At 55.4% G+C, this 22,668-nt stretch overlaps 1 protein-coding gene across 1 annotated transcript; it reads left to right on the top strand.

Moving 5' to 3' along the window:
* Positions 1-2,533: 2,533 nt before the first annotated feature.
* MMD2 (monocyte to macrophage differentiation associated 2) lies at positions 2,534-13,947 on the top strand (the record flags this gene model as incomplete). The annotated part of the gene is made up of 7 exons (XM_084295636.1): positions 2,534-2,592; positions 11,437-11,518; positions 11,960-12,120; positions 12,478-12,552; positions 12,775-12,876; positions 13,345-13,414; positions 13,744-13,947. The coding sequence occupies exons 1-7, from the start codon at positions 2,546-2,548 to the stop codon at positions 13,945-13,947; spliced, it is 741 nt and encodes a 246-aa protein (XP_084151762.1). The 5' UTR covers positions 2,534-2,545.
* Positions 13,948-22,668: the final 8,721 nt, after the last annotated feature.

Genomic DNA, 22,668 nt, shown 5'->3' with positions numbered 1-22,668 from the left:
CATAACCCACCCTCACCCCCAGCTGCTGCCCCCGGCCCTCAGCTCCTGCTGCCCTACAGAGCCTCTTCCCTCATGGGGAGGTTTCTGCTGTTATAGGATGACAGATTTTATCTCCAGCTCTTCTCTTACCTGCTGGCTCCATCGGCTGAATGCAGGGGAAAACCTCGTGGGAAGCCACGGTCGCCATGAGGCAGCCCAGTGCCACCACCACAGTGCCCAAAATCGTGGTTATTCACACCATTAACGGCCAGGATCCAGCACAGAGGTGTCTCCAGCTGTGGGATGCCTGCACAATTTGGGACCTTACATGTTTTGGGGGAGGTTCATGACCTGTTCCTCCATTTACACAAGAACCCCCATTCGGTGACATTACCAAAATACCATTCAGAGCACCTCCTAATTAAGAAACTGGCAGTACCATCATTAGCAATTACCAGATCTTTGCAAGGAAGTGGGGAGAGAGCCAGGGATGGGGGAGGAAGGACAAGCAGGCATGGTGGCCAGATGATGCTCAAGGAAGCCTCCAGGTGGGGAGGGGACGCATCCAGGCTAGTACTGGTCCAGTACAGGTCTGGTACTGGTCCCAGCACCCGGCCGCCCGCTCTGGAGGCAGCGCTGGTGCCGGAGCCCTTCCCCAGCAGGATTCGCAAGGCTTTGGTTGCCATAACAACTGGAGCCAGGCTTCAAAAATAGTAACTTATTTTTCATTCAATTTGCCTTTTGCCCTCTGAGACGGATCTATTTCGGGACTGACGGTTCGCTTCAGGTGCCCTCTGCCAGCACCCCTGGCCGGGGGTTCAGGGGCTGGGGTTATTTTGTTCAATGTGGCTTTTCTCTGCTTTCCCTTCCTCCCCCATCCAGGCCTGAAGAAAGGTAAAGCAGGGAACAGGCATCATTAAATAGCCTTTGCCAAAGCCTCGTCATCTTGAAGGAAGGAATTTGAAAAAAAAAAATCCCTTCCCAGCTCAGTGGCAGAGCGTGGGAGAGGTTTGGGAATGATCTCACCCCATATCATGCCTTGGACCTGGCACCCTCAGCAGGGCTCAGCTGCCCCAGATCCCGCTGTCCCCAGCCTGGTTCCCCCCAGGTGTCTTGGATCCACGATGGGAACTGTGCAGAGAGGCTGGATCCACCTGATCCCGGATCCTTTTGCACCACATGGAGGCACACAGAGCATCCCCACTCTGCATCCTACAGGGGGACAAGGTTGCATTTGGAAGGGGTCACTGGGGATTCATTCGTGCCTTGAGTTAAGGGGCACATGTGTGCCTCTCTCTCTAGGGATTTACAGTTCATCTGTACACAAAAAAAACACCTTAAAAGCATGATTTGGAAGGTGGAAGTGGTGTGCTTTAGGAAATTTTTAATTGGTTTCAGCTTTGGCGAGAGGCGTGTGATTGATTTCCCATGGAAGAGGCCACATTAGCCTGACCCTTCAGGTGGAGATGTCCGTGCCTCTTCCACCCTCCTCCCACAAATATTATTACAGCCTCAGCAAGGACAGGTCGTGCTGGGGAGATGAGCTCCTTCCCCAGGTGCTGCTGGCCTCATGTCACATTTCTTGTCCCTTACTTGCTGTCCTGAAGGTACCCACAGTCCCTGGCATGATGGGGGCACGATGCCAGCCATCTGCTCGCAGACACGTCCCCAAAACCCTTTACATCCCCCCTCTGAGCATCCCAACCTCAGAAATAAGTCACAACATCTCACTGCCCCCCAGTGCATCCATGCAGTCCTCTGGGGGCTGTGGGATGATAGAGAGGACAGAAAGGGGATGAAGAAAAGCATGAATTCCCCAGGCTGGGACAAAACCACCCAGCCCTGCCGGAGGCCCTGGAACACAACAAACAAAATCCTTCAAATTTAACAAATAAAAGCAAAACCAAACCCAGCAACTCCCCGGGGATGCCGGGGTGGGCTGGCCCTGCCCCAGGGCTGGCGGGGATGCCTCGGACCTGGGACCCACAGTTGGTCGCTCGCCGCTCCCTCCATCCCCCCGCCGTGCTTTAATTACGTTTTCAATCCCAAACTGCTGCTATTTGATCCGCCGGGGGTGGCAGGAGGGGGTATTTTTAGCCGTGCTTAGAGCTGTCTGGGTGGATAAGGGAGAGCGCGCAGGTTGCCGCGGCCAGGCGGAGCGGGACGGGATTTGTGTCCCCCCCCCCTTTCTTCTCTTCTCCTCATCTGTGCCCATTTGCTGGCTGCGAGCAGGGCTGGCTCCCTCGCCGGCTGCCTCCCTTAGGTCGCCTTTGTGTGTGTTTTTTTCTTTTTTTTTTTTTTTCTTTCTTTTTTTTTTTTTTTCCCTTCCCCTTGTATTCTTCTCTTGTGCAACAGGGGGGCGAGGCTGGCCTCCGCTTCTCCTCCTCAGCATTTCAGCCCCACCAACGAGCACCCTAGCCCGGCGTGGGAGCCCATGAAGTTGCCGTGGGTCCCCAGGGCATCGCTGCCCTCGGGGGGCTCGGGGACCCCCGGGAGCCTCGCTCCGCGTTGAGCCGCCCGTGGCTGCATCCCTCCGCCGGCCCGGGACGCCCATGGCAGTGCCGAGATGTTCGTGTCCCGAGTCCTGGACTTCCAGAAGACGCGTTACGCCAGGTAAAACCCTTGGCATGGTGTTTTCCTTCCCTCCTCTTTCTGCTCTGTGCTGGCAGCTCCCCGGGACGGCACCCAGCCCCTGCCCCTCCGCAGGGCTCCGGCCGAATCCCAAACCGAGCCCTAAGGGACCTCCAAAAGATGCTGAGTGCCTCAAAGCTCAGGGCAGGTGCAGGCTGCTCCCTTCACCTGCAGGCACACGGTGTATTTCGGGATGAGGATGCCTCCCTAAGGGATTCAGAGCATCCCCGGGATCCCTCGCTCCCTGGAGGGGCAGAGCAGGGATGGGGTTTGCGGGTCGTTGGGGTGCTGTCTGGCTGAATTAACCCCAAAAGCCACCAGCCAAGACAAAGGGATGCTGACTGAGTTGGTGCTGGGTTTAAGGACCGGTCCTGGACTTCCCCTCGGTCCACACTGATTTTTAAACTTCACATCTGTCCTCCCCCTGCTGGGGCACCGGGAACCCAGCTCTCAGCAGGGACAGACCCCCCTGCTGGGTGCCAGCTCCCATGGGGGCATCCCAGCATCACCCCGGGGTCCCACTGCGCCCAGCTGACCCCCCCAGCCCATACCCAGGGATTTCAGGCTCCCAGGGGGCTGGCAGGGGTTGCACCATGACAGATCCTTCCCCAGGGCTGTTAGGAAACCTCCTGGCATTACCTACGTGGGGGGGACCCAAAGCCCACTCGATGCCTGGCCAGGGTGCTGGGGGGGGGGGGGGAGGCTTCCAGGGGTCTGGCACCAAGGACAGGCTTTGTCCCCAACCCCTGTGACCATGGTGGGGACATTTTTGTCACTTCAGAGAAATCCTTGGGGGCACTCAGCTCTGCTTTCACCCCTACCAACCTCCCAGTGGTGCTGTTAGAGGCAGATAAGAGATCTGGGGAGGAGTGGTGGTGGTTGCTGCACACAGAAGCACCCTGAGGCACGTTTCCCTGTGCTGGTGACCTCCCGTCCTCCCCAGGCCACCAGCTCCTCTTTTTTTCCAGCCATCCCATGGGAAAAAAAAAAACTGCTTGCACCTCCAAAAGCTGCCTGAGCTCAAGGACCAGCCTGATGCTGTGGCTGCCTCTCGGTTACCTTCACGGGAGGGAGATGCAGAGGCAGCCAACAGGTCTGCACAATGCACCCAGCCCAAAAATCCTTGGGAAAAAACAGAATTCAGGCTTTTTTTTCCCCCCATCTGGCACGCAAAGGACAGGGGTGGTGGGGATGGATCTGAGACAAGATCGGTGCCCCCACAGCAGGAGGCAAACCACACGTTTGCTCCGTGGAGGCTGGGGGGCAGAGCAGGAGCTGCCCCCAGCACAAGCCATCTGCCAGCCTAGAGCCTTGATTTTCTCCCAAACCAGCATCCTCAAACCTCACCGTGGTCCTTTATGGAGACAATTTATCAAAGAGGCATCAGGTGTTAGGGCATCGCAGGAGCCCACGCGCAGAACCAGGGCTGCCAGGTGGGGACAGGGATGGGGCATTCCTTGGCTTTCACCCCAAGACACGCTGATGTGGTCACCAGCACGTGATGTTTGCCTGGAGATTCCTACATCACCACAGAGATCCTCTTATCCTGGTGCTTAAAAATAACCAGTGGCTAATCCCCGTCCCTCCAGGCTCCTCGCACCCACCCTCCTCATTGCACAGATGCTTTGCTGTGCCACATCTCAAGAAATACCCCAAATCTCCCCCCTCCCTTTGTGCCAGAGATGCACTCTCAGCTCCCCTACACATACTGGGGACCAGGCTCTGGGATGGGGACTGGTGTGAGTAGGAGCCACAGGCTCACGGCAGCACAAAACATGAAGGAGGCACGTGCCCTTCAAGGCATCAAAGCATCTTGCTTATCTTTTCAAAGGATGAGAAACTCTTGTCTCCTCAGCCCTTTGGAAAAAAAAAGAAATACACCAAAAGTTTTCCTTGTGATGGAAAAGCCTGGAACAGATTTATTTTTAATGTCTTTTATCTAATTTCGAGAGAGAACCAAGAAATTAGGAACTTGGCCATCAATACACCTGCCAACAGGGATAAATAAAATACGGCGTCACGATGAAAGACCGGTGGTGTGAGAGCTGCAGCAAAGGCACCGGGCTTTGAATGAGGAGATGAAAGGCAGCGGGATCAATGCAGGAATGATTGGAGAACCACGGGGAGAAAATTCAGGGCTGGAGGGCACCGGGGTGTTCCCGGATCTCCATCATTCCCTGCCTGATGTGACTTCAGCCATGGCACCAGCACATAGTCACAGAATGCACATAGCCATAATTCCTCCCGTTTTATCAGCCACCTGATGGTTATTCCCTGATATTTCTCCTTCTTTCTCCCAGCTGATCGTGCTGGTTTCCCCACAGAGCAACAGATGGGTGCCAGTCACATCATCCCTGAAGCTCCCCGGCCGGGTCACCCCGGGCCAGTAAGCGATACCCCCTGCACATCACCACTTGGCTCGCTTTTCACCCTGGATTCAGTCGTGGCCGGGTGCCTGCCCGCCAGCCATGCAGGCAGCAAGCGGAGCTGAGCCAGTCTGCCCACAGACACACGAAATGCTTCCCAGGCTCGGGCCAGCGAGAGCCATAATTGAAAGGAAACACGATTACGGAGGGAGCTGCTGCATCTGGGCAGCTCCTGCAGCTCTGGAGCAGCCAGGGCAGGGGCTGTGCGGGGAGCTGGAGGCTGCACGGGGCACTGAATCATTGTAATTAACTGATAGCAGTTCAGGATTTGATTTGCCCACGTAAAAGGCTCCAGGTTGTACTGCGTTTGCTTGTCTTGCAAGCCAAGGAAAATCCACGTGGATTCAGAGCCCAGGAGCAGCAGGAGCCCCTGCAGGTGGCTCCAGGCTTGTCCTCACCTGCCTGGTGCCCGCAGCGAGGACACTGCCACCTCCTCACCAGCACAAGGGGATGGAGAGCTGAGCTCTGTATTTGCCCAAAAAGTCATCTGGGAAGAGCTTCCTTGTGTAATGAGCAAGGAGATGATCACTGACCCCATCCTCCAGCATCTCAGGAGAAGGGAGGGAGGGGAAAACCAGCAGGAATAGGAGGGAGAGGGGACATCGGGGTGCTCAGTCCCCAAACATGCAAAGAAAACACTCAGCCCAGGCAGAGCTACTGCACGGGGAGGATTTGATCCCCATTCTCCTTTGCAAAGAAAGCTTGAACAGCCCTTGCCTGCTCCCACGCTCACAGAGATGCTTTCCAAGAGCTCTGCTTCCCCCGCAGCCTGCGTGGGATGGAGCGGGGAGAGGGGAAATGCTTCCAGCATCCGCGTGGCAGCTCCGAGCTGCTCGGGGTCCCCACTGTGCCCAGCAGGACCCCCAACACCCTCCTCAGCTACCGAGGTGCTTTCCCAGGAGATGGAAGGCCCCTGGAAATACCTAATGAAAACAGGATCAGCCCATCTCACCAGAAATCAGCTATTAGCCACCCTTCAGAGGCAGTTTGACTCAGATACCCGCTTAAGACAGCACTGATAGGATTAATTGCTGGCAGTTCTCAGCACACAGAAGGCAGCTCCTATTGCCTCCAGGTGTTTGGAAGGCAACAAGTGCTCAGAGCATCACCTGCACGGCTGGCTGGAGGTTGGGGCACTCCCCAAGCCCCCCACTCCTCTCCCCTGGGAGGGTCAGGGCCAGGCAGAGATGGGCAGCAGTGGCTGAGCTGAGCCTCGTGCCCCTGGGAAGGACAGGCTTTTCCATCCTTCAGCAGGTGTTGGGTGTCAGCCTGGTGTGATTCCTTGGCACAGCTCGCCCCGGCCCGTTTCAGGAGATAGCAGTCAGCGAGGCACGTGGAAAACACAAGCCGCTGCCTCATATGGCACAGCAGGGTGCAGGGCTCTGCCAGGCCTCCCCTTGAAGCTTTCCAGGTGAAATCAAACCCCAAACCTCAGCATTTGTTTCCATAGTGCTCATCATTTCCATATAGCTCTCACAATCCACAGTCAGGGGGACTTGATATGATGCACGGCACCTTCTGATGGTGAGACCAAGTACCATGAGCATCACAGTCCTGCTGCTCGCTTCAGACACCAATTAATTGAGCTTTAGGGAAGTTTGGGTCCAAGGCTGTGCTCCTGCTGAAGTTTGGAGTCCAGGCTTGCTGCTGGTGAGGGGAGGATTTTATATTTACGCAGAGGGAGCTCAGTAATGGGGCAGTGCCTCTCTCTGTGCTCAGCAGCACAAGCTGGTACAGGTGCATCAGGGCCCTGCTCTTTGATGCAAATAATCCTGACTGAAACCACAGTACCTGCCTGCTGAAATGCACCATCCCCCAGAGGCATTTGCTGAATTATTTACAGATATCTGCTCAGTAGCACCCTGGAGTCCCCAGGGAGACCAAGGCCACGTTTCCCTGGGGATGCTACGGGGACACCTTACAGACCCGAGGAACAGCAACCCACACACTAATCCCACGGCATGGTAGAGGCCAGGATGGAGAAGGAAAGAGCCAGAGATGAAGGCTGGAGCCTGCCCCATGCCTCTGCACCATGGGGCCACTGTGCTCGCTCCTGGCTGCTGCAGGGCTCAGCCAAACTGAGCCTGCTCAGGACCTGTCCCACTGTCCCCTGTGCGCAGGGTAATGCAGGCGAGGATCATGCACAACAGCTTCCCAAACAAGCAAACAGGGAATAACAGAGAGGTTTCAGCTCTGGAAGCAGCCCTGCTAACATTCACCAGGCACCTGGGACGTCATTTTGTGACTAATCAGCTGTTGTCTGAGGTCTCACGAGCACCAAATGAAACAAGAAGTCCCAGCTCGGGAAGTAATTTGGGAAACACTCCCCGATCCCATCTGTCGCGAATAAACAAGCAGCTCTGCTGGAGTTGCAGGGTTGTGAATTGCCTTGGAAGAGTTAGAGGCTGTCTGTAGAGAGAGCAGAAAGCCTGCCAGAGAGAAAAATAGATAGCTATTTGTAGAGGTTGGGAAGGTGGATGGTTTTGGCCATTGGGGGTATCTCTAAGGCAGCAGGGGGACATATTCAGCATCTCTCAGCCTGCAGCATGAGGACTGTTTGGTGCCAGCCCAGCACACTCCCACGTGTCAGAGCTCTGGGGATGAATGAAATGGGGATGGGACAATCAGAGGTGGTGAGGGAGTGTTTGACCTGCAGCCTAATCCACCTTGCTTTGGGGAAACAGGGCTCACACTGGGGGCTGGGTGCTGCAGGAACCTGGTCATCTGCTGGTGGTCTGCCCAAAAGCTGCTCTAGCTGGGATGCTTGGATGCTCCCTGTGCAAATTGTCAGCTCTCTGCATGCTGCCAGGAAGCTATACATAAAGAAAACACTGTGCCAGTTTGTGCCATCAGCCCTCCTGCCCCTGTTCACGTGGGACAGGTTGGGGTCAAAGCAGAAGGAAAAGGAGAAGCCCATGGAGAGGCTCGTAGTGCCTGACCCCTCTCCCCCAGCCTGGGAGTCAGCCTGAGAGCTCACAGCACATGCAGCTCAGCTTCCCAAACCAGGAGCACCATATGTTCATGTGGGAGCAGGCAGGCACCAAGAAACGGGCTCAGGAACAGGGGCTCAGCTTGGTATCAGGGCACCACGCAGCACCCGTGTGGGTGGCTCCGCAGATGGCCAGGCAGCAGCAGCCTCTGCGCTTCCCCATGGAAAGCATCAGCAGCTTGCAGAGCCCTGCTCTGCACCTTCAGGAGCTAATTACAAGCCTCAGAGGAGCTTGAAGGGATGAAGCCTCTTACAGGGACCGCAGCTGGAGCATTACCAGATTACAGGGCAGCAGCAGAGCACACACCAAGCCCCAGCTTATGGGGATGCCACAGCAGCTCAGGCACAGGCACAACCCTGAGGATCAAGCCCTGGCTTTTGCACCAGGCATGCTGCCTCCAGGCTCATCAGGGCAAATCCAGACCATGAACTGAGAGGGTTCAGGGGCTGCTGTGCCCTACAGGACCATGTATGCTCCATCACTGTTACCACAGGCATCACAACACACAGAATAACCTGAGCTTCACCTTCACTCTACCAAGGGACAACCAGAAGGACCACAGCAGGACTTACCCCTACCACCAGCATCCGCCGTTGCTTCCTCCATCCTTCCTGGCAGGATGCCACCATCAGGATACAATCCCTCAGCTATTTGAAAAGCAGCTGTGACAGTCACAAGAAGGAGAAAGAAAGCCTTCTGGTTCAACCCAACCTGGAGACACCCCAGCTCCTTGGACAGGGGGGTGCAGACACACAGCAAACCAGCTCCTTCCTCTGAGGACATTAAACCAAGGCCTGAGCCAACCTGGCCCTTTTCTACACCATCCACAGGTGAAACCTGTGGCCATGAGGTGCTTGGGGAGATTCCCATCACCTGTGAGCTCCCGGCCAGCATCACCTGCTTCATGGGGCCCTTGTCACAGCCATGGCCTTGATGCATGGATGTGGCACACGTCTTGCTGGACATAAAGCAGCTCTGTGCCTCCCACAAGGGTCATATTTTCTGTATGGTGTCCCTCAGCTCTGACTCCCAATGTGTCAGGGTCCCCAGGTGCCCCCAGGAGTGCTCAGGCTCTCCAGTGCTTCCCACATGAGCCGCCCCGAGAAATAATTCAATTTAATGCCATTTCTACCTTCTTCTCCCCCAAGCCTGGCAAAGCAAGAGCCGGGCGGATCTGCGTGATTTTTTGAGGTCAGAACTCTGTTCTTGGAGAGAAGTCTTTAAAAAAAAAAAACAACAAACAAAACACAAAACCAACCCAAACCCACAGAAAAACGGAGTGGGAGAAAGAGAAGGAGAAAAGGACAAGCCTGGGAAGCCGGCTCTGCACTTTGCCCCGGCTGCCTGGGACAAGGGGCTCTTTGTTCCTCGGGCTGGAGCTGGGTGCATTGGCCCTTTTCAGTCTCTTTCCCCGGGCAAGGGGCCAGGGGGAAGCAGGCACAAGGAGGGCAGGCAAAAACCCGGGGGCAGCGATGAACAACCGGTGCTCGTCCCCCTCCAGCACTGGGAGAAAAAAGTGCTGGGAGCCTTGGGGCCGATGATGCTCCTTAGAAAGCAGGACAGGAAAATAGGGGCAATCTCCTCAGAGACCCCCAAAACCCCAAGCTCTTTAAGGCCATTTCACCCCCAACAAAAACAGGCTGCCCATGGGGACAGCAGGGTGCCCCGTGCAGTGTGTGTGAGGGAGGGAATTCAGCCCCTACCCTGCCCAAAGGTCCCGGGGGGGGGGTTGTGGGAACCACCCCACACCCCCAGCTCCCCGTTCCTGCCCCTAACAGCAACCACCGTGGGTCGGGGATGGAGGGGCAGATGGCACAGGGCTTTGTTAAAACAAATACATTCAAGGAAAAGGCCTTGCGCGTGTTTCCCCAGCAACTGCGACGTCACGCGGGACGTCTGGGCCTTTGTCCTCCACCCCCCCCCCCCCCCTTCTTCTTCTTCTTGTTAAAAGGGAAAAGAAAGAGAAGCAGAAAGCGAAGGGGAGCTGGGGACAGTCTCCTGGCAACGTGGGGACAGCAGTGGCCTCCGGCAGGGGGGACATGGCTGGTGCACAGGGACTCCAGCCAGGGGGTGGCAGGATGGGGACGGGTCCCCGGTGTCCCCCGGGACGGAGGTGGCAGCCCCAGGGTGGAGGTGGCAGCCCCAGGGACTCTCAGCTGCTTCCCAGCCACAGCCACCCTCGGTTTACCCAGGGCCTAATCCTGTTTGTGCCTTGTGAGCGCCGTTCCCTCTATTTGCAGCGCATGGGGAGCTGAGCCCCTGCTTGTCCATCTTAACTCGAGGTATTTGGGAGGGGACGTGGCCAGACTCCTGCGTGCACTGTGCCTGGGTCCTGCTGTGAGTGCAGGGCTGGGGACAGGGTCCCCTCGTGGGCTGTCACCGCCGCCTGCCGGGCACCACCTCGCACACCCAGGCATGCTGCAGCCAAACCCTCGTGCATGCTCAAGCCTCACTATCCGAGTTTTTTAACATAAGCTGGCTTTCTTTGCATGGACACCAGTGAAATGCTCAGAGGAGATGCCCATGGATGGCTCAGAGATGGGTTTTTGGGGGGCTTCCAGCACCTTCCCAGCACCCCAGGGTCACCCCAACCCCGCAGCAAGGTCCTGTTGCCCCCCCGAGCCACTGGCTGGGTGCAGAAACGTGCTGCAAATCGTGCTGGAACTGGGAGCAAAAGCAGTCAGGAAGTAATGAGACCATCTCCTGCAGGGCAGCCCCCGAACCCTGCTGTCCTGAGCCTCCCGCTGGCACTGCTTTTATTGCTCTGCGTGTGCCCATTGATCCGACGGCTGCAATCGATACGTTCCTCCACGCGCCGAGAGCAATCTGATGCTGCAGCCTCAGAGCAACAGGAAAAAAAAAAAAAAAAAAAAAAAAAAAAAAAAGATAAAAATTTCCTAGGGAGCACGGCGGGGCTTCCCCTGGCAGCAATCAGTGATGGGCCAAATGAGGGGGGTCCCAGGGGGGCGCAGGTGGGACCCAGCAGCCAAAGCATCGCTGGGGATGCCCTGGTGGGACTCAGGCTGCTGTGACGTGGGATGGCATCGCAGGGTGGTCACAGCCCCACAGCAGGTCCCCCCCCAGCCCCATGCACCCTATTCTCCTCTATGGGGCTGTGCCAGGCTCTGCCCAGCAGCTCTGGGCTGTTTCCAGCAGGGTAAGCAGATCGGGTTGCTGCACGCTGCTTGTTTTTCCACCTGTGAAATGGAGATGGGGAGAGGTGCCAGTGTTACAGGAGCTGGTTGTCACCCACACCCGGCCCTGGGGGATGCTCCACACCTCATCCATCCGTCCTTGTGGCTTTCCCCTGCCTCCTGCCCACTGCTGCCATGGGGTCACTTTGCTCAGAGCCTTCCAAAAACCCTTCCCCTGTGTGCTGTCTCCTGACTGCGTTTCGCTCCTCGCTGCAGGTTCATGAATCACCGCGTCCCCTCCAACCGCAGGTACCAGCCGACGGAGTACGAGCACGCAGCCAACTGTGCCACCCACGCCGTGAGTCCCTGTCCCTGTCCCTGTCCCCGTACCCGTCCCCATGTGAAGGACAGCACTCAGCCCTGTGGGGCCACCTGGGACACCCCAAGGGCCACCTAAAAATGCCAGCATTCAGCCCTGCACCTCCTGAGGGTCCCGGGGGTGGGATGAGCAGGTGGGCCTGGTGCTCCAGGGATGCTCTTCTTCCTCCTCTAGCTGTCACGGGGAGCTGGTGTGTGATGGTGCTGTGGGATGACCCCTAGTGGAGCAGGCACACATCCTCCTTGAGCCTTCCACCTGGAGAAGCTCTTTTGGAGAAACCCAGCCTGCCCCTTACAGGTTCTGGCTTTTGCTTTGGCCAGAAGACAAAAAAAAGACACCTGAAAGGAAAAGCAGGGAGCTCACTGTAGCTGCTCGGTGGAAATGTAGGTTGTGAGCAACCGGCTTGCTTCTCCCTTCCAGTTCTGGATCCTGCCCAGCATCCTCGGCAGCTCCATCCTCTACATCCTCTCCGACGACCAGTGGGAGACCATCTCGGCCTGGATCTATGGCTTTGGCTTGTCCAGCCTCTTCATCGTCTCCACCATCTTCCACACCATCTCCTGGAAGAAGAGGCACCTCAGGTACCAGCCCTGCCTGCTCGTGGCTCAGGAGGGGGGGACAACAGTCCGAGAGCCCTGGCAGCCCCTTGGTCAGAGGTTTTTCTGATCTATGTCAATAGAAAACAGCACTCCAATGCATCTTTTATTTTATTATTTATATCATTTATTTTATTTTTTATCATTTGTTTTATTATTTACATAATTTATTTTATTTTATATCATTTATTTTATGATTTATATCAGTTATTTTATGATTTATATCAGATATTTTCAAGTGCATCATTTTTATTTTTTTTTTTAAGTTTCTGGTTTGACAGCACACCTTGGATCTGTGGTGCCACAGGCTCTGACGTGTCTGTCTGTCTGTCTGTCCCGCAGGACCGTGGAGCACTGCTTGCACATGTTCGACAGGATGGTGATCTACTTCTTCATCGCCGCCTCCTACGCTCCCTGGTGAGTGCCCAGCACGCAGGGCCAGAGGGGAGAAAAGCACCCCAGCAATAAAAGCTTCCTACTTTTCACAAAAACCTTCCTATTCTCCGTATTCCAACCCCTGTCTGTTGATGTTATGGGTTGGGAGGGCTGTTCTGGGACACATGTGGGGTGAGGGCCACATTTCCCCGTGCCGCCATCCTTGGGGTGCCGCTGTGCTCACCCCAGCCCTGGGTCTTGCAGGCTGAACCTGCGGGAGCTGGGGCCCTGGGCCTCCCACATGCGCTGGATCATCTGGATCATGGCATCGGTCGGCACCGTCTACGTCTTCTTCTTCCATGAGCGGTCAGTACCCGTGCCTGGCCCTGCAGAGCCCGTCCCTGCTGCTCCTTCCCCTTAGTGCCCTGATGGGACAGCAGGAAGGATGGACACAGACAGACAGACAGACAGATGTGGGGGTCCTGGGCAGCCCCCAGGCCAGCAGGAGGGCTCCCTTGAACCGCGTCCTTTCCTACCCACATCTTATTTTTGGGAGGCCACAGCCCTGGTGGCAGGGATTTGGGAGCAAAGATGTTGTGCCATGAGCGGGTTCTTCCACGGGGTGGCACCAAATAGAAAGAAAACAGTTCCCAAAGCCTTCCTGGAGCCCTGCCTTCAAGCTTCAAGCTCCAGAGCCAGTTCTGTTCAGGGCAACCCACTGTGGGATCCCACGGGGACATGGGTGCCCATGGTGGCACCGCCACCCCTTTCCCTATAGCAGCATCTGGGCTCAATAAGCGTAAAACTCAGCCCTGCCTCCTCTGTCGGTCGCAGGTACAAGCTGGTGGAGCTGGTGTGCTACGTTATCATGGGTTTCTTCCCCGCCGTGGTCATCCTCTCCATGGTAAGCCACCGCCGGGGAGCTCACGGGTCCAGCGGGGCTGGGTTGTCCCCAAGGGGGTTGGCACGGTGTGGCCCGGAGGTGGGTAAGGGGATCTCCAGATGTGCTGTGGCTTGGTTCACATGCGATTTAGGTGCCCAGCACACCCCAGTATGTACCAGTGGGCACCTCCAGAAGACATCCTATGGGGTCTCCATCGTGTTGGGAGAATCGCAGCAAAGTCCAGGGCTTCCCTGCAGGACGGGAGGATGAGGAGAAGGCAGCGCAGGGCTCCTCACAGCCGTTTTCTGGTTGTGACCAGGCTGTTTCTGTGCTTTTATTTTTTTTCACAGCCCAACAGGGACGGCCTCCCGGAGCTGGTGGCCGGCGGGCTCTCCTACTGCCTGGGCATGGTCTTCTTCAAAAGCGACGGCCGCATCCCCTTCGCCCACGCCATCTGGCACCTCTTCGTGGCCATCGGGGCCGGCATCCATTACTACGCCATCTGGAGGTACCTCTACCGGCCCAGCACGCTGGAGGCCAAAAGGCCCCGATAGGTGCCTTAAGGACGCTGCTCGCCTCAGCGGGGACATGGGGACATGGAAAGGGGGACGGGGAAGGGAGCCCGGGTTGTGGGCTCACCCCGAAGCCACCCGCTGTCCCTGTGGGTACAGACAGAAGAGCCTTCCCACACAGACAGAAGAGCCTGAAGGTTGATTTTAAACAGATTTTTTTTTTTTTTTTAACCTTGCGAACGGTTTATTTTTTTGTTTTTAGGCGAAGTTTTTGTAACACAGCGACCAACCGAGGGGTGACAGGGGAACAACCACTTGCAGGGGGTTAGGGGAGGCTTTGCCCACCCTGCTGACCCCGAGCATCCCATGGGAGCAGGGGCCCTGACCCCACACCCCACACTTGGCTGGTGACAACCTGGGTTTGGCTACTGGAGCCCTTGGTGTGGGCCACCCATAACCCACAGTGGTGGGGCAGAGCTGGCAGCACCCAGAGGTACTCCAGGTCCCTGTGGCCTTCTCGATGGGAAGGTCCAGAGTCATCAAAGCCTTACAAGTGATTAAAACTTGAATTTCTTCCTCCCAGGGCACTGCAGAACCCTTCCTCTGAGCCAGTGTTAAGCGCACAACCCAGTGCACTGCTCCTAGACAGGCCCTCGGAGCCCCTCACCCCCTGATGTTTTCTCCCTGGGGCTCTCGGTTTTCCCCACTGGTCTCAGTGCTGGTGGCACCCCAAAGCATGGCCCCGCTCAGCCTCTGCCACATGTGGGCCTCTGCCTGTTGGGGAGGAGGCTCTCAAGGTCCATTCAGTCCATCTCTGTCAGGGTATTTTCTTTCTTCTTGAGGAGGGAAGGGAAACTCCTTGAATTAGGATCACAGGCCTGGCTGCCTGCTGCCTCTGGTCCTATTTTATGGTTTCCAGGCTTGTGCCAGCCTCTTGCTTGTCATCAGAATTAAATCCACTTTGGGGAGGGTTTCTGGCATTCCCAGGAACACCACAAGGAAGGGAGGCACCTGGGTGATGCTCAGAGGTGAGCTGTGATGGGGAGATCCTAGTGATAATCAGTTTTTAAACACCCAAACGTGGCTCCACGATGCTGTCCAAGCCGGGACAGCGAGGAAGCAGGACTCCTTGTTCTCCCCCTGGCCTTGGGGAGTGCAGTGCCTGGTGCTGCCCGGCATGTGGGATGGGCTGTGCACACACCGACCTGACAGCCAGGTCCTCCCGGATGGGAACATCCCCTGGAGAGGATCATCACCTGGAGGGGAACATCACCTGGAGGGGAACATCACCTCCTTTTCCTCCATCGGCCACTGAGGACTGAAATCCACCACCCAGTGATGTGAAAAGCCAAGCTAGACTCGATGGAAAATGAAGTGCTGCATACTGCCAAGCCTCCAGCAATTCTTCAAGCTCCTCAGGCAATTTGTCACCGCTTCTCTTTGGGAGGAAGACTGCAGACTGGGCTGAGCATGGACCCTGGAGTCCGAATTGCCCAGGCTCAGCCTTGTTTTACTTACACCAGAAGAATATATCGGGGTCTACTGCGTGCCAGGGTCCTGTGCAGCCCCACAACCTTGGTGCTGCCCTCAGCCCCACCTGCACCTTCCTCGGGAGCTTCCAAAACATCGATGTCCCACCGGCTCTGCTCACCCCATGATTGATGGCAGCTGCAGCAGCCTCATGCGGCGCTGCCAGCAGAGGAGCTTTGCAGCTGCCCTTCTGCATCTCCTGTCCCTCCTGCAGCCTCATGCTGAGCTGAGCTCCTGGACCCAGCCCCAGGACTGGCTCTGCATGCCCAAATTACCAAAGAGAAGGCATCTCGGTACGCTTCCCCTCCTGGCGTGGTGGCTGTGGCCACCAGGTAGGCAAGAAAACCCATATGGAGAGCGTTCCTATAAGGGGCTGTGCCCCATGTCCCTGGCTTGGGGCTCTCTGTGGTGCCCCAAAGCAGCCTTTGGGATGGGATGGCTCTCGGGGTCACTGGTGGTTTTTGGGGCAGGAGGTGATGGACCTGGTGGGATCTGTGCTGCTGCATCCCCCGGAGTGCTGTGCATTGAGCAAAAGGCAGTTTGTGGGGTGATTTGGGGTCAGAATAGAGGGAAATGTGGTCTCAGAGCGCAAGCTGCCATTTTTGCCCTCTGGCAAGCCACTACCCTTTTCCATGCCTCAGTTTCCCCATCTGTAAAATGGGGGCAAAGACAGAGACCGACCTCGGGGGGGCTCCTGTGCAGGCTCAGTAGGCACGGGGAGGATGAGTGGGGTTTTGTGAGCACCGTCACCTATTTTATACTAATTTTCAACAACTCGTAACATTCGGGACATCTGTGGAGGAGGAGCGACCTTTTTAGCATCTTGTACTTTTTCACCGTCCGTCCTCGTTCAGTCGCTATTTTCTATTTAACACGGTACTGGAGCGAATTAAAAACAAACCGAAGGAAGCTAACGCTAGTGAACGTCGTTTCCCGTGGAGTAGGACTGAAATAAAAACCCGAGATACCTCACTATTGCCTGCCTGCTGAGTCAGAACGAGTTTCCCCAAAGTGCAAGGAAATAAACCCATTTTCTGTCTGACTCGCCCTGGGGTCCCAGGAGGGGGAATTTCACATGGTGGTGGAGGAGAGGGCAGAGGGAGCCCCCTGATTGCTGGGGGTCCCAAAAGGGAGCCCGATCCCTGCCCCCCCTGCTCCTCTTTTACCTGCAGGGGGAATCTGGCCCCATCCAGGGAGCCCAGCAGCCTCCCCCGGCCCTGCACATCCCCAGGCTGCCCTCTCACTCGCACCTTAGGGGATTTCACTCCCCAGGGAAACCTTGTGGGTTGGCAGCTTGCGCTGACACCCAGGGAGGGGGCAGCCACTGAGCTTCTCCCTACACCTAGCCCAGGACCTCCACCTCGCAGGGCAGGGGGTGGCTGAACCCCTCCCAGCTCCTCTCTGATGGGAATTCCCACCCAAAGCATGACCCTCACACCGTCAGCTTGGGATTTATTTTTTTTTTATAAATAAATTTAATTTAATTTATTTTTTTTTAAGTAAATCACTCAGCACCGTCCCTCCCTGCTCCCAGCCCCAACCTGTTCCGCCAAAGCCACCCCACAAAGCCAGTGCCCCACAGACACCGGTGCCCACGGGCCTGTCTTTCTGGCTCGCTGGGATTTTGATCACGCTGCCAACCCCACGCACCGGTGGCGAGGCCATTTCAGAGCCCCGGTGCCCGGGCAGGGAGGTGCAGCTCCAAATCCTGCCTGCCAACTGCTGCCCACCCTTCCCCGGGGCTCCGTGAGTCGGTTTTGAGCTGGGAGCTTTGCTTTTTGGCTGTTTTATATTATTTTGTTTTGTTTTATTTTGTTTTATTTATTTTATTTTACTTTGTTTTATTGTACTTTACTTTGTTTTATTTTTTTGTTTTGTTTTGTTATTTTTTATTTTATTTTACTTTGTTTTGTTTTATATAATTTTCTTTTCTTTCCAATTTTTTCTTTCCAATTTACTTCTCTTTTCTCTTTTCAATTTTCTTTCCCATTTTATTTTCTTTCCAATTTTATTTTCTTTTTTCTTTCCAATTTTCTTTTCTTTTCTCTTTTCTTTTCAATTTTCTTCTCTTTTCATTTTTCTTTCCGATCTCCTCTCCTCTCCTCTCCTCTCCTCTCCTCTCCTCTCCTCTCCTCTCCTCTCCTCTCCTCTCTTCTCCAAATTCCTTTTCAAATAATTTCTTTTCACTTTTCTTCCCTTCCCTTTCCTCGAAGTCCCCTCCCCTAACGAGCATCCCCCCTATCGAACCCCTTCGCGCCCCCCAACACCCCGCCACCTCCGCTCCGCACCGGGGGATGCTGCGGGGCGCTGGGCGCTGCGCGGAGGCCGCGGGGTGGCGCCGCGGGGCCGCTCCGCTCCGCACCCCCCGCTCCGCACCCTCCGCTCCGCCCCAGCGGCCGCACGGCCCCGCACGGCCCCGCACAGCCCCGGCGGCTCCGGGCGCTGCAGCCGCCGGGGCCGCGCCGAGCTCCGGGTGAGTACCTGCCGGGGGAGGGAAGGGGGGTACACGGGGGGGTGGCGATGCCGTGCCCCTCGGGTTTGGGTTCTTATTTCCCCCTTAAAAAAAAAAAATAAATAAATAAATCCCCCCTTTTCCAATTTTATTTCCCCCTTTTTCATTTTTTCCCTCTTTTTTCATTTTTATTTCTTCCCTTTTTAATTTTTTATTTCCATTTTTTATTTGTTTTCCTTTTTCCATTATTTATTCCCCCCCTTTTTTCATTTTTATTCTAATTTTTATTTTTCCATTTCCCCATTTTTCATTTATTTCCCCCTTTTTTCTGTCTCTTTCTCTCTCTCTCTTTTTTTTTTTTTTTTTAATTTCCCTTTTTAATTTGTTTATCCCATTTTATTTTTTTTTCTACCCATTTTTGTTCCTCCCCCCTCCTTTTACTTAGTAATCTTTATTTTTGGGGTAGCACCTCCTGGCACGCACACTGCGCAGAGGCACAGATCCCCTCGCTTGGCCCCGCGGGATGCACCTGGTGGGACGCCCCCAAACCTCCCCAACCCCTCCCTGCCTGCTCAGAGGGGGCTGTTTGGGTTTGTCGCCCGTGGAAGTGGAGGCAGGAGGAAAGCGCTGAGAGTTGAGGCTTGTCTGGTTGCCACTGGAGACCAGCGCTGCCCTGCACACCTCTCCAGCACCTCTCCGGCCTCAGGGAGGGCACTGCCAGGAGACTGTGCCCTGGCTCTTACCCTAACACCCCCCCTTGGCACCCTCATCCCCTCAGCTGCCCCTCAGGAACCCTTCCCGACTGCATCCCCATGGGATCTGTCTCTCCTTTCCTTGCCCTTTGGGGTCCTTCCCCCATTGCATGCACCCCAGGGGCTCGCTGCTTGGTGTCCCACCTCTGTCGCCCCCCCGCACGCACCTATGGGTGCCATCCCACCCGCCTTTGGCTGCTCTCGCTGCTCTGGCATCCTTGGCAGAGAGGTTTTGGGGTCAGCCACATCCCCACGAGGCTGGAGCAGTTTCTTGCTCAGCTGTAACTTTAGCAGGGAAAACTCCGGGGAGTTTGCTACTTGCTTGGGAAGTGCTTATTTTCGGCGCTCTCCAGGACCAGTTAATTATCACTGGGGGAAAAAAAAAATAAATTATTGCTAAGATCTTGTAATTAGGCAGCCTACCGAGGCTCGGCTGCTCAGGAGGCAGCAGAAAGCAAATGTATTTTGTAAAATGTTTCTTGTGCACGCGTGTGAATAGAGCTGCACGGGCAGAGGGCTGGCATCTGTACTTGCGCCCGACTGGAGGGCTGGTGCACGCTGGCAGCTCAAAAAGACCTGTGAAATAATGATTCCAAAAAAAAAATAAAAGGCAAGGAAAAAATAAGCCCTGCTAAAAGGCCTCCTGTTGTCCTAGCAGAGCTAGGTCTCAAATCGTTATAATCTATTTGTGAAGCCATTGCTGCTTTTGGGAAAAAAAACTGTTAGTTAATTTTTGCAGGGCCAGGTCTGCCTCGATACCCTGTTGGAGCAGCCTCTGGGCCGGGGGTCCAGGGCACAACCGTGGTGCTGCTGCTGCTAATAATAACACAATAAGGAGTTTACCCGCTCTGATCCGGCTAAAGACGGCGGCGAGGCTGGCACTGACACGATCAGCCCCCGGCCTGTCCCCACGTCTGCCAGATAAAGCTCACACGACAAAGGGCTGGGCAGCGGAGCAGAGACGTGGTCCAGCTTTTTTGGGGAGCGGGCGCACGGGGGGGCTTTGGGGAGGGCTGCAGAGGGACCGGGCTGTAGGGATCTGCAGAGGGCAGGGTTTGCAGCCGAGCAGTGCACGCCAACACGGCTGAGGCCAGGGTGTTCTCATTTCCTTTGCTCTCCGAGTTATAATTTGTTCCACATTGCAGTGCCGGGGCGGCCTCTCCCTCCGCTGGCAGCATCCGAGCTGCGGTCGTTTCCATTATACCAAAGCTGCGAATCTGAGCGGTTTCCGTTAAAAAAAAAAAGAAAAAAAAAAAAAAAAGGGAAATTTTCAAATAGGGATCTGAGCAAATAGCTTTTCTGGGATGGTCACAGCTGAAATCTCGCTGCCCATCTGCAGCCGTGTGGAGCTGCCTTTGCCTTGGGACGAGCCCTGGGGAAATTCCAGCAGATTAAAAAGTGCTTTAATGGTGCTGCTGCTCTTCCCAGGAGGCAGTAAGATGACCTGGTAGCTACAGGTTGATTGGCTTGATATCATCCCCCCGGGGAGGAGGAGGAGGAGGAGAAACCTAGCTCGGGCTTTGATTGATTAAAGGCTTGAGCACCAGGAAGAAATTCCTGCCACCCAACGTGGCCACGTGGAAAATAACTCCTGGCGAGTAGAAACGATTTCGTTCTCTGACAAGAGAGGTGACTCTCTGGATGTAGCACACTTTTGTGAAGCGTTTGAGTTATGTGATGTGATATTCTCATAGAAATCTGCACTCTGCAGTATTAAAAAAAAAAAAAAAAAAATCAGTCCAGTATTTAGAGCTGGCATTACACAGCATCAAGAAAGCCCCTATTGAATAAACCCGATCCATTTCAAAGGCAGTTATCAGAGGAGATTATCACTGCTGGGCACCGCTGGCTGGTAGCACGCCCTCGGTGTTTCAGTGCCTTTATCACTAATCGGGAAGGAGATCCAGGAGATTTCTGGAGAAGCCTGCGGCTCGCACAGAGCAGCGCAGTGTTAATGGTGTGGACAAATACGGGCTGCGAGCTGGGCAAGCGAAAAGCATCCTAATTAAAGGCGGGTGGAAAATGGAAATATTTCTTTGTGCCCAAAACCAATAACTGGAGTTTTACACGTTTTCCTGTCCCTAATCTGGGCGATGAATTGAGCACTCACTGTTTCAATGCTGGGAGAGGCTGAGCGGGGGCTCCCTCATCTCTCCCCATCCAGCAGGAGCTGCTGGGGGGGAATGTGTCTGTCTGGATTTCTGTGCTGGAAAAAAAAAAAGAAAAAAACAGATTAATAGAAATTTTTAGTCTTAAAATAAACAAACAAACAAGAACCACTGAAAACAGCCATTTACAATGCGGGTATATTCTGTTCTGGCACTACCAGGACTGCATTTGGGCTTGCGGCAGCCAAAACCATCTCCTACTTTGCAGTGGGGAGATGCCAGACCCCTCGCAAGGGATGGAGGGGCTGCACAAAGCGCCTTGCAGCAGGAGACGAGACCAGCACCCATTAAATCCACTTATCAATAAAATCAAGGGGGCAGGGGGCTTGATCAAAGCCTCTAAATGCTCTCACGGAGGAGAGAACACATGATAGCCGAAAGCTCGTTAATTGAGCAGCGCAAAGCACGAGGAGAATCAATGCCTGGCAGCCGAACTGGATGGCAGGCATAAATATTTAAGCAGCAGGAGCGATTAATCACAGAAGCAGCCGTGAGAGGCGGCGGTGGGGGGCTCAGCACCTCTCTGCCTGGCAGAAAGTTCCTTCCATAGCCCCCACGTGGGGCTGGCCGCAGGGGCTGGGCTGAGCCCTCTCCCAGGCCTTCGTTAGGTGAGTTAATTAGGTGGTTCTTTGGTCTTTAATCTCACAGAGAAGAGCCTGTCTAGTGCCCTGCTGCCTCTTTCCAAGAAATGCTCGTGAGATCGGCACAGGCACCTGGCAGGTGCTGCTTCTGCCTTCCAGTTTTTGTTACCCCTGGTCCTGTTCCTGCAGATTTGTGACAAGGAGGGTGAGGGGACGGTGCTTGGTGCTCAGCAAGATACCCAGGAAAAATAAATCCTGGTGAGCATCCATCCCAGCAGCTGGAGGCAGGAGCCGGTGCAGGATGCGATGTCCTCCTCTGAATGCAGGGTCCCCAGCCTGGTGCCTCCACCTGGGCATGGGAGGGGGAGCTGAGGGTCGTGGGCTTGGTGCTGGTCCCATCTCTTTCTGATAATCTCTTTTTTCTCTTTTCCTTTCCCCCCTTCCTCCTGGGACCTCCTCTTTCTCTCACAGGACACCCACAGGACGATGCGTGCCAGGGGAAGGCCAACTCTGAAGAGGGGGACAGATGGAAGGACAGGCGGGGTGTGAGAAGGATGGCAAGGTAAGGGGGGCTTTGTGCGGGGTGAGGGGGCCAGGAAGGAGGTGTGGATGAAGCAGGACCCTCGAGACAGCAAGTCCCAGTGAGGCTTTTGGGGCCAATACTCAGCCCTGAGGGCAGGGTGCAAGCACAAACCACGTCCCAGCCCCACCTGCTAGGTAGGGCTCTCACCCCAGCTTCCACAACCCAGGCAGCAGCAGAGTACCAGGGACACGGCCACCATCTCCTCCCCCTCTCTGGAGCTCCAGCACCTCTCCTTCAGAGCCACGGGGCTGTAAAAAGCACAAACCTGAGTATTTTCACAGTCCTCATGGCACCGGGGCATCCCTGGGTGGGAGAGGGGTGACAGCGAGCAGCTGGCTCCCAGGCTCATCCTGGGGTTGTGGCGCTTGCCCGTGCCTCAGTTTCCCCATCTGTGGCATTCAAAGCGCCCCCGGCCCTGGAACAGGAAGCTTTACACCCTGCAGAAATCATCTGTGCACAGCAGCAAGGCTGCTTCTGGGTGAGAAGGTGACCTCTTCCATTAGCAGCAGGGATGCTTTCTCTTCCCGAATTAGATGGTGGTTTGGAGGCTGTCCAGGGCCAGCACCACTCTGCCTGATAGCGCTGGGGCTGCTGCACGGCCAGGATCCTGCTCAGGCAAGACAGCGCTGCAGATGCAGAGATGCATCCCACACCTCTGTGGCCAAATCATGCTGAACACAGCCTCAGTGGCACATTT

This window comes from Netta rufina (assembly GCF_964035555.1).
Source record: "Netta rufina genome assembly, chromosome: 15".
Classification (NCBI taxonomy): Eukaryota; Metazoa; Chordata; class Aves; order Anseriformes; family Anatidae; genus Netta; species Netta rufina.
This window is presented reverse-complemented; position numbering and strand designations above follow the sequence as displayed.